Source organism: Corvus moneduloides, chromosome 22 (assembly GCF_009650955.1).
Source record: "Corvus moneduloides isolate bCorMon1 chromosome 22, bCorMon1.pri, whole genome shotgun sequence".
NCBI lineage: Eukaryota > Metazoa > Chordata > Aves > Passeriformes > Corvidae > Corvus > Corvus moneduloides.
The window spans coordinates 1,373,167-1,384,152 of record NC_045497.1 but is presented as its reverse complement, the minus strand read 5'-3'; the positions used below and the strand labels follow the sequence as shown (position 1 = coordinate 1,384,152).

General features: G+C 58.5%; 1 protein-coding gene across 2 annotated transcripts; it reads left to right on the top strand.

The window, feature by feature from the left end:
• Positions 1 to 346: 346 nt before the first annotated feature.
• Positions 347 to 2,354, top strand: HES4 (hes family bHLH transcription factor 4). Of its 2 annotated transcripts, none has more exons than XM_032131817.1 (4): positions 347 to 670; positions 755 to 850; positions 936 to 1,023; positions 1,346 to 2,354. In XM_032131817.1, the coding sequence occupies exons 1-4, from the start codon at positions 461 to 463 to the stop codon at positions 1,936 to 1,938; spliced, it is 987 nt and encodes a 328-aa protein (XP_031987708.1). In that variant the 5' UTR covers positions 347 to 460; the 3' UTR covers positions 1,939 to 2,354. The 2 variants fall into 2 exon arrangements, with proteins under 2 accessions (XP_031987708.1, XP_031987709.1); XM_032131818.1 differs by having other exon boundaries at positions 348 to 571.
• The last annotated feature ends 8,632 nt before the right edge of the window (positions 2,355 to 10,986 follow it).

Sequence of the window (10,986 nt, the reverse complement as noted above, 5' to 3'; positions counted from 1 at the left end):
GTGGGGGGGTGGGGGCGTTCCCCGCGCGCGTGACGGGGCGGGGCGGGGCTTCCCTCCCCGCGCGCTGGGGGGGGGGCGGAGAAGGGGGGGGCGGGGGTGAGGCGCGGACCAATGGGAGCGCGGGGTGCGCGGGCGCCGGGCGCGGGCCGGGCGCTGATTGGCCGCGCTCGAGTGTGGGAACGGCGGCGGCGGCGGGTTCACACGAATGGGCGCCGCCGCCGCCGCCGCCGCCGGGCTATAAAAGGGCGCGGGCGAGGGGCGGGGGGGCGCCGCCGCCGCCGCCGCCACCGCCGCACGCCCCGCGCCCGCCGCCGCACGCGCCCCGCGCCCGCCGCCGCACGCGCTCGCTCGCTCCCGCGCCGCGCTCCGTCGCTCCCTCCGTCCGTCCGTCCTTCCTTCCTTCCCTCACTCCCTCCGGTTCCCCGGTCGCCGCTCCGCTCTCACCGTACCGTACCCAGCCATGCCCGCCGACACGGGCATGGAGAAACCGACCGCGTCGCCCATCGCCGGCGCGCCCGCCAGCGCCAGCCACACGCCGGACAAGCCGCGGAGCGCCAGCGAGCACCGGAAGGTAAATGGAGGAGGAGGAGGAGGAGGAGGAGGGTGCCGGTCGGGGCGCAGCAACGGTGGCGGCGGAGCTGGATGGCGGCAAGCCCGCGGCCGTGCTGAGGTCGGTGATGGTCGGGGGATGGGTGCGGTCCTGGGGGTCCCGGGGCTGTGCGGGGGGCGCTGACCGGCTCCGCTCTCCCCGCAGTCGTCCAAACCCATCATGGAGAAGCGGCGCCGGGCGCGGATCAATGAGAGCCTGGGGCAGCTCAAGACGCTCATCCTGGACGCGCTCAAGAAGGACGTAAGTGGGGCTGCGGGGACACCGGGGACAGCGGGGGCTTTTCCCGGCCGCGGGCAGCCCTGACGGAGCCGCTCTTGTCCCGCAGAGCTCGCGGCACTCGAAGCTGGAGAAGGCGGACATCCTGGAGATGACCGTCAAGCACCTGCGGAACCTGCAGCGGGCGCAGATGACGGGTGAGTGCCGGCCCCGGGGGCTCCGGGCATGGGGACCGGGAGCCGGGGACGGGGGACGGGGATCGTGATCTGGACAGGGACCTAGGGACAGAGGACGGGGATCCGGACCGAAGGCCGGGGACCGGGAACCGGACTCTGGAGCAGTGACTGGGGACTGAGGACGAGAGAACGGGAGCCCACGACAGGGGACGGGGAGCCGGGCTCCATACTCGGGATTAGGGACAGAGCACCGGGAACCGGAGTTAGGGACTGGGGACAGGGTACCGGGGCCGGTAGTTCGAACCTGCCACTGATCTGCCACCCCCTCCTCCTCCCCCTCCAGCCGCGCTCAGCGCCGACCCCACCGTCCTCGGCAAGTACCGGGCCGGCTTCAACGAGTGCATGAACGAGGTGACTCGGTTCCTGTCCACCTGCGAAGGGGTCAACACCGACGTGCGCACGCGGCTCCTGAGCCACCTCTCGGCGTGCCTGGGCCAGATCGTGGCCATGAACTACCCCCCGCCGCCGCCGCCGCCGCCGCCGCCCGCCCAGCCCGCACATCTGGCGCAGCAGCCGCTGCACGTCCAGCTGCCCCCGGCCGCAGCTGGAGCCGTGCCCGTGCCCTGCAAACTCAACCCCGCCGAAGCGCTGTCCCCCAAGGTCTACGGCGGCTTCCAGCTCGTACCGGCCACCGACGGCCAGTTTGCCTTCCTCATCCCGAACCCAGCCTTCCCTCCCAGCTCCGGACCGGTTATTCCTCTCTATGCCAACGCCAACGTGCCGGTGTCCGCGGGCGGCGGCTCGGGGAACGCGGCCGCCACCCCCTCGGCATCGCCGGTGCAAGGCTTGACATCATTTGGGGGCAGCATCGGTCCAGCGTCCCAGGCCGGGAGTCCCATTGGAGAGCGCAGTGAATCCGTCTGGAGACCCTGGTGACTTCCTTCAAGTTATTCCCCCTCTCCAAAAAAAAAAAAAAAACCAAACTCTCGTTGGCTCCGTTGTATGGAGCCCCTGTTATATTTTGGGGTTTTTTAAGCAGATTTAAGCAGAAAGGAAGAAAAGGACCTCGCTATGAACGTGCTATTTATTACTTTCAGAGGTTGGGATCTCGACTTGTATTTTTACTCCTTTAAAATGCCTTTATTTGAGATACTTTTTTTAAAGAAACAAACAAAAAAAAATAATAAACGAGAACTAGTTTTGTAACGAATATTCAAAAAGTTATAATGCCAAAGTTGTTTGTATCCCGTTGGTCTGTGGGTGTGTGCGTGCCTGTGTCGAAGACTTCCAAAAACGAAAAGAGAAAAAAAAAATTATGCAGGTGTTTCAATAAAGGAACTCTTTGAAATAGATTTTTTTTTTTTTCCCCACCCTTTCATTTTGTTCGAGAGTGGGCAAGGACGAGCTCATCCTCTGTGTGCAAAAAAAAAAAAATAGGAATGCACTTTATGGCCTTATGTCAGGATAATTGGAAGGGATTTGGGTAAGAAATTGGTGGGGAAGTGATTGGGGGGGGGTGGTTTAAAAATCTCGTGAGTTTTGCAGGCAGAAGAAGGATTCCTAAAACAAAATCTGCTGCTGGAAGCTGAGGAAACACCTCGTGCCTGCTACCTGCTCCCAAAATCCGGCTGCTCTCCAGCTTTCCCTCCTTCCCACCTCTCCCGGGGCCGGCCGGGGTGGGGGTGGGCTGCACAGAAGTTACTCTCGGGCCCACAAAAGCGGCGAGAGAGTCTGTCCCTATTGTCAGGAGGGTAATTAGAAGGTATAAAGGGTCTCATCGAGTATGCAGCGGGCTCTTTGGGAAGTTGGGAGCCCTATTGAAGCGCCTGGGAACTCGGAGCTGAGGGTTAATGTGTGTCTTTTTTTTCCCCGGCGCTCTCATTGACAGGGCCAGATAGACTCTGATACTCAATGCTGTTGTAAATTCAATTGCCTGGCCTCACAATGCCCACCTCATAAAAGAGAATAACTCGGGGTTGTGGCTTTTTCTTTGCCACTGAGCAGGGGGACTGAGGAAAAGACAGTTTTGCCACCCATTCTGACTCACCCCCGGCACTTGAATCGTGGCCAAGTGGAAGCAATTGCAGCCTCTCGCACACGGAGAATGAACCGCTTCCAATTGTCACCAATTAATAAGGCCGCGGTGTGGAGAAAAGACCATTAAGAGGGAATGCTCGGGGTGCAAGGCGAAGCTTTGTGCGCTCCGCTCCAAATTTGTGAGGTGGGGCTGTCCTGGAATCCGCAGGAGATGATGTGGGAGTGCCAAAGGCATCTCCCACCTTGGCTGGGGGTCTGTGGGATCCTGATTTCCCTGATCCCCCCCCCCCCTTCCTGGGACCCTGGGGATTGTCCTGGTGGGTGGGCAGGGAGGTGGGACCAGCAGCGTTTCCCAGTTCAGAGAACGAGCTGATATTTGCAGAGCATCCAATGACACAAACACAGGGATTTTTATTACTTTTTTTTTTTTTTCCCCGAATAGAAATGCAATTCCATCTTTCAAGGTCTGCTCCTATTAACAACCAGGCTGCAGCTTCTGTGAGAACAGGGCCTGTGGCTGTGTGTGCTGGGGGTATAAAAAGCAGATTATCGGCTCCTGAAGGCTTTTTACAGCTTCCTGATGGCTCAGGCGCGGCTCGATAAAGGAGCACAGGCTGCTCGGAGCCTGGTACCGATCCAGCCCAGCAATTCCTCCGCACCAGAGCGTGGGCAATCGATCAGTCTGAGAGCCCTCCATCGCCCCGGCAGAACGAGGGATCCATTCGAATCAGGAGGTTCCCAGGAGGTTTTGTTATGCAATCACAGACATAAAATCATGTTACAGCAATTCTCCTCCATCCCCCACAGCCGGGCCCTACCCCTCCTCTTCTGTCTGAAGGAGGCTCGGAAGAGCAGATGAAAGCCTGGCTGTCGCCTGCCTGGAACCAAATCCCTCCCTGGGGCAGCCCCGCATCCCCGGCCTGGCTCTCACTGCCCGGTCCCCCCCAGATCGCCCCGAGATGCGGCGAATTCCCTTTATTCCCGAGGCAGCCAGGCCAGCAGCGAGGCTGTCACGGCTGAGTGCAGGCAGAGCAGAACCCTCTCCTTTTGAGTGGGTTTTGAGCGACGGCAGCGGTGCAAACACGGCACGGAGCGCGGCGCTCCCCGGGGACGCGGCTCCCGGCGCGGGGGAAGCGGCTGGCAGCGCTCTGCCTCTGGAGTGACACCCCGGGATGCCAGCACGGCGTCACCTCAGCCCCCCGAGACCCCTCAGAGCCCCCCGGGGCAGGGTGAGTGCCCACCGCTGCCACCTGCTCTGCTCGGGGCCTCGGGGGCTGCGGAATTGTGCTGCTCCCAGCGCCCCAGAAATGCCAGGTCTTTCCAAGGAATGTCGCTGCCGTGAAGCCCAGGTGGCTTCAGGAGATGCCCAGCTCTGTTCCATCCCTGGGTTGTACCGGGAGCCTCCAATCCATCCCTTCCAGGTTATTCCCCAGCAACAGCAGCGCTGCCGCGCCCGCCCCCCCCCCCCCCCCCAAAGGCTCCGGGTGCGGCCGCTTTTCCAGAGGGTTCTAAATTTGCCCTTATCCCTTTAAAAGTGCACGGAAAGGGCAAAGTGCGCGGCTTCCCAGAGGGAAAAGTCCAAAGGGATGGACGCAGCGCCAGAGCGATAATGGCTCGGTGGAATTCAGGCGGCCGGGAATTCACGGGAATCATGGAATGATCGGGGTGTGGTGGGGGAAGGAGGGGTGGGAAGGAGACAGCGGGGAGAAGTGGAGATTCCTCCTCATCCGACCCGAGCTGCAGCAGCTGCGCCTCGTTCCATGGGAAAGGATGTGGGGAGAGGTGTTAACGAGCCATTTCCAGCGAAACGGAGCCGGGAACGGAGTTCCAGGCGCAAAAAACTCGCTGGAATGTTCGGCCGGGGCTCAGCTGTGTCTCCACAGCGCCGTGACCCCATGGGCATCCCGAGAAATCCTGTCCGGAGCGGGAAGAGGCTCCCCCAGGGCTCCGGGCAGGAAGCAAAACCCTTCCCAGCTCCTGGGCCTGCCCAGGCCGCCAGTGGCAAAAGGGAAAACCACCTGGAAAAGCACTGGAAGTTCTGGATGAGTCTTTTCCCCTTCCCAGCTCCTGTCCTGGTGCCTTTGCCTTCTGCTTCCCAGTTTCCCACCGAGCAGGGGGTTGGGAGAGGAGCTTCCAGGCTCCTTTCATTTCCATTCCATGATTCTGTGACACTTTTCTGGGATTATCCTCCTGCCTCCCACGGCTGTTTCCTCACAGCAGCCACATCTCCTTCCCTGCTGCTTTGCTGCTCCCCTTCCCTGTCTGGGAGGGAAAGGGCAGCGCAGGAGAGGCTGGAAAAGGGGGGCAAAGCCATCCCTGCCATCCCGCACGTCCCTTTTCCCTCGGGAGGTGGGAAAGCGCTGGGTCACAGAGGGATGGGGGGCTCTGGGGCTGTGTCCCTGATATTCCAAAGGCTGCTAATGGGGGGGATGAGGGCATCCCCGAGCTCCAGGGCGGTGATTCGGGCAATCCCACAGCCGGGCCTTTGGATGGCTCATCCCGGAGCCCTCGGGAGGAACAGGAGGAGGAGCGGGAGCCCGGCTCAATGGACGCAGGCAGCTTTACTCGGGCTGTTAAGCTGATTAATTGAAATGAAGTTCCTCCCTAGCCTCGGCGCGTTCTTTGAGGTCAGGGTCACCGCACTGAGACGCTTAATCAGATCTTCCCATTTAGCCCCTCTTAGGCAGGGCTGGAATGCGGCCCTTTCAAAGCCGGGCTCTTGGCGCCAAATTCCTGCTCTATCTCCCTCTCCCATTCCATGGGAGCAGCACATCCATCACCGGGAAATCCAACCCAGCGCCACCGACCCGGCTCAGGTGAGCTTTTCTCAACCAGAGCCGGTAGGAAAGGAAATAAAATTTAACAATCAGCTCGCGGGTTGATGCCGGGAGTGTGAAAAAGCAGCGTGGGGAGGGAGGGCGGCTGTCACCCCCGTCCCAGGACAGGGACAGACGTTTCTGTGTGGATAACAAACCCCTTTCTCCAGCTGCAGGAGGTTATGCCAAGGTTACCCCGATTTACTCTTCGGGGCAGGGGTTTTCCAGCACAGCCCCAGAGCCCATGGTGCTGCCCTGAGATAAATCCCGGCCGCAGGGCAGGGCAGCAGCTCTGCTGCAACAGCGAGGGCAGGGCCCGCACGAATTAAAGCTCGGAGAGCTCCTCCTTTGTCCAGCTGCTCGGCCAGGAGTTCGTATTCCCAATTAACAGGGACCCCTCCATCCCCTGGGAGCAGCACAGGATGTTCCTTCCACAAGGAAGAAGAGAATTATTCCCATTTCATATTCTATTAATTCTTCTCTCCCGTGGCCTGGGGCCCGCACCTGCGTTTACAACATCCTCAGACGGATTAAAAACGCAACACGAGCCCATTGCAGAGCTGCACAAGCAATCGGGGAACCTCCCAGACCTCGGGAATGCTGGCTGGGATGGGGGTGTTCCCCAAAAAAAACAGCCTTTCCCAAAAGGTCAAGGCAACAGCCGGGTCAAAATTCCTCATTTTCCTGGGGTCGTGGCTCTGCCAAAGCTGCCAGGGCTTTAAAAAGGGATGAGTTTTACCCTAAAAATCCGCTTTAAACCAAACAGCAGCATTAAAAGCGTCAGCCCTGGATCAGGCAGAGGCCTTTGAGGTTTTGAAGCCATCAGAGTCTGTTTCCAGCTTTGTTTTTTAGGAATTCTGACCCCCACCAGCTGGAGATGCCTCTTTGCTGGGAGCATCTCACCGGAGCGGCCACAAACTGGGGCGGGGGCAGGGGTGGAAATGGCAAAACTTCTGCCTGCTCCTCAAATGCTGCAGCTGGAGAAGAGTGGAATCCTGGAATATCCTGGTTTGGAAGGGACCCACCTACTTCACATCCTCGTCTCACGTTGGCGACACCATGGAAAAGGCTGTGGGGGATGTGGGAATATAAACGTGGAATGTTTGCACATGGAATGTGTTCCACAGGGATTTTCTCCCAATCCCCACTCTGCTGTTTAACACGAAATAATCCATAAATAAAATTATTCCTCCCCGCATCCCCCTCACCTCTGCCTCCCCACTCCCTGTCAATCCCTCACGTGCCAACAGGGTGAAAAATCCTTCTCTTTTTTGGGGGGCAAATTGGGTCTTTCTGGCTCCTTGGAAGATCCTGGAATCACAGAACTGGAAGGATGATCCCGTCCCAACCCCCTGCCACGGATCCATCCCTCACATCTGGATCGATCCCCCTTCACATCTGGATCCAGGTGTTGCCCGTGCAGAGCTCAGCGCTTTCCCCTCCCGCCTGCAGGAACGGCAGAACTTCTCCCAGGCAAATATTTGTAAACAGCCTCGCTTCCAAAGGAGAGGAAGATCCCAAGGCCAAGCCATAAAAATAGAGCAGAGCAGATGGAAAAGAGCCCCGAGAATCCACGGAGGCTCAGCGGAGGCAGCTCGGAGCAGCCCGAGTGGTTTTTGGCAGCGTTCGGGTGCTAAAGCAGCGACAAATCCCGAGCTCAGGGGCTCTGCTGGGATTCCCCGGATCCTTCAGGAGCACCAGGGGCAGGGCAGGGAACGCTGAGCTGCGGGGGTGGGATGGGGTGAGGGCAAAAGCACCAAAATCAATCAGCAGCAGCAGGAGCTGAGTTGAACTCCGGTTCTGGAAGCAGCCCCTGGTTTATCGTGTGCTCCTTAAAGCTGTTTGCACATCCAGAGACCCCAAACCTGGAGATAAATCAAGGCTGCTCACACAGGGGCAGTTCCCAGGTTTTCCCTGGGAAGACAAAACAGGATCACTTGGCAGAGGGAGGCTCAGACTGTGACCTTGGGCTTGGGCTAATTCAATTTAAAACCTGTCCCCTCGCACAGGAGGAGGCCAAAAAATGATACCAAAAACTCCACTTTCTCTTCGGGAATCCTAAAACAAAGCCCTGACCCAGTGGGATGCGCGGTGTGATCCCAGGATTTTTCATGGAGCGATGGAATAAAGCCACGGGGACGCTGATTTAATCGGAGTAGGGGCAGTTTTCACCCCTCCTGCTCCGGCTCCACCTCCCCTCGCTGCTCCTGGTGTTCCCCGTGCTTTGGCACACGGGGGATGTGCGGAATGCTGAGCCCCTGGGGTCTGTGGGATCCCCTTTTATCCTCCAGCATCCAGAAAAAGAAGGGAGGAAGTGGAACAACTCCTCCAGGTGCTGAGCAAAGCCAGTGCTGGGTGCTCCTGGTGGCACCCAAGACACCCAGAGGGATCAGCGCGAATTTTTTCGCATACATCGCTTTTTGGGCAGCTTTTCCCACTCTAAACCCAGCTGGGAATTATTTTTCCACCAGCGCTGAGCATGGAAAGCTCCATTTTTGGGGGGAAGCACCAGGCAGAGCTGCACCCAAGGCCGGGAGAGGCCACAAGGAGCTTTATTTAACCTCCAAGCACGCTCAGACACATCCACCGCCGGTTATTTTTAGTGGGGACCAAAGGGCAGCGACCCGGCCGGGAGGAGGGGGGATTCAGCTGCCTTGGAGTGACTCCACAGGATGGGAAAGGGCAAAGTGTCCCTGACAAGGAGCTGGCGGGGCTGGTGTCACCGCCAAGGTGACCCGGGGACAATCCCTCAGATGCAGGGTGTTTACGAGGCTTGAAGTGCCCTGGCCGCGGGCTGCAGGAGGGGGAAGCTGCCCGTGCCCCTCTCCGAGGAGATTCTGGAAGGACAAGGTCAGGGCGGGAACAGAGACACAGGAACATCCATTGGGAGCTTTTCCTTCTTTCCTGTCTCTTTCCTTCCTTCTTTCCCATCTCTTTCCTTCTTTCTTTCCCATCTCTTTCCTTCCTTCTTTCCCACTGCTTTCCTTCCTTCTTTCCTGTCTCTTTCCTTCTTTCTTTCCCATCTCTTTCCTTCCTTCTTTCCCACTGCTTTCCTTCCTTCTTTCCTGTCTCTTTCCTTCTTTCTTTCCCATCTCTTTCCTTCCTTCTTTCCCACTGCTTTCCTTCCTTCTTTCCCATCTCTTTCCTTCCTTCTTTCCCGTCTCTTTCCTTCCTTCTTTCCCATCTCTTTCCTTCCTTCTTTCCCACTGCTTTCCTTCCTTCTTTCCCATCTCTTTCCTTCCTTCTTTCCCGTCTCTTTCCTTCCTTCTTTCCCATCTCTTTCCTTCCTTCTTTCCCATCTCTTTCCTTCTTTCTTTCCCACTGCTTTCCTTCCTTCTTTCCCGTCTCTTTCCTTCCTTCTTTCCCGTCTCTTTCCTTACTTCTTTCCCGTCGCTTTTCTTCCTTCCCGCTGCTGGTGAAATCCCCGGTGAAGCTCTGCTCTCAGAGCCATGGAATCATGGAACATCCTGGGCTGGATTGTTGATCCAGCCCCTGGCGCCAAACTTTCATCCCAAATTCAGCCCCTATTCCTTAGGGCTGGCACAGGTCACTCCTCATCGTCATTTCCCCTCTCCACGCAGAGGATTTGGGATGGTTCTGATGGAAGCAAGAAGCCAAACAGGAGAAGTCCTTCCCAGCTCTCCCAGTCTGCAGCAATTTGCTCAGCCATGGTATTCCTGCTCCTTTGCAGGGATTTTCCTCCCTTTCTCTGCTTCCTGCCTCCAATTCCCTCCGAGGAGTTCGGACAGGGATGGAAATCCCCCCTTTCCATTTGCTGACCCTCCAGGATTCCTCGGACCAGCAGCCCACCCACCTCCACCCCTGGGCCTGTCAGATCCCATCTCTCAGCCGGGCAGGGATGCGGAGGAACGCCTGGGATGAGCCAGGGAATGATTTGCTGCAGCCATCTCATCATAAATGGATGCTGGAAGTCTCCCAGTGCTGACCTGTCAGGCCGGGCTGGGATGACACATTCGGAGATAACAAACCGGGCTGTCAATCAGCCCCGGCGCCCGAGCAGCGCCTGACGTGACAGCTCTGCCTGACAACAGCTGTGATTGACAGCTGCAGGGATTGCAGGTTATGGAATGGGAGCAGGAGCTGGACACGGCCTTTGGAGCGCTTTAAAACCCAGGGAAAAACCAGGCGAGGTTGTGGGCAGAGCGCCTTGTGATGACAATTCCTGTCGGGAATGTTCAGGGCTGGTTTGTGGGAGTTCTCGGGGCATCCTGGTGGAAATCCCAGGCTCTGGAGGTTCTGGTGTCTCATCAGCCAGCGCTGGCACTGCAGAGATTCCCCACACCCCTCACCCTGCAAGGAGCTGCCTCCTGACTTCACTGCTCAGCCCCAGGTCTGGCTGTTCCCCAAAAAATGAGCAGCCAGCTCAGTCCCTCTGCTGTGTCCTGGAGGAGGCCCAGCTGCTCGGTCCCCTCTGGCCCCAGCTCTGCCCAGGGCAGCTCCATGGCCGGGGGGGGTCACTTTGGAGAGCACAAAATTCCCCAGAGCAGCGGCTGCTCCCGCTCCTTTTGGCCCCAGAGCTGGAGCACAGCTCAGAAACTCTGTCTGGAGTTTCGGGTGAAAGCAGGGAGCGTGGAGAACCACGGGATCAGGGAATCATTGAGGCTGGAAAATAAATTCACCACCATTAACCCAGCACTGCCAGGCCAACCAGAGCACCAAACTTTGTCCCCAAGTGCCACATCCACAAGTTTTTGGAGCACTTCCAGGGGTGCTGATTCCACCACTGCCCTGGGCAATCTGATCCGATGCTTGACCACCCTTCCAGTGAAGGGATTTTCCCTGATATCCAACCTAAACCTCCTCCGGCGCAACTTGAGGATTTCTCCTCTCCAGGAGAGGCTGGAACGCCAGCAGGGATGGACACGGGCAGCCAATCCCAGCAATTCCTGCAGGATTTGGCAGCATCCCTGCTGCCAGTGCTCAATCCCACCGGGCCAGCGCCTTTCCCCCAGCACCCAGGGCAGCTTTCAGGGCTCGCTCCAGGTTTCCCATCCCCTTCCCCTCGGCCGCCTTTCCCCTCCTCCCCCGAACCCTCTGGGCTATTTCGGGCGAGTGACGGAATGCAGGTCGGTGTCCCAGGAGGGGCAGGGGAGGGAAGTCAGCTGTGAAT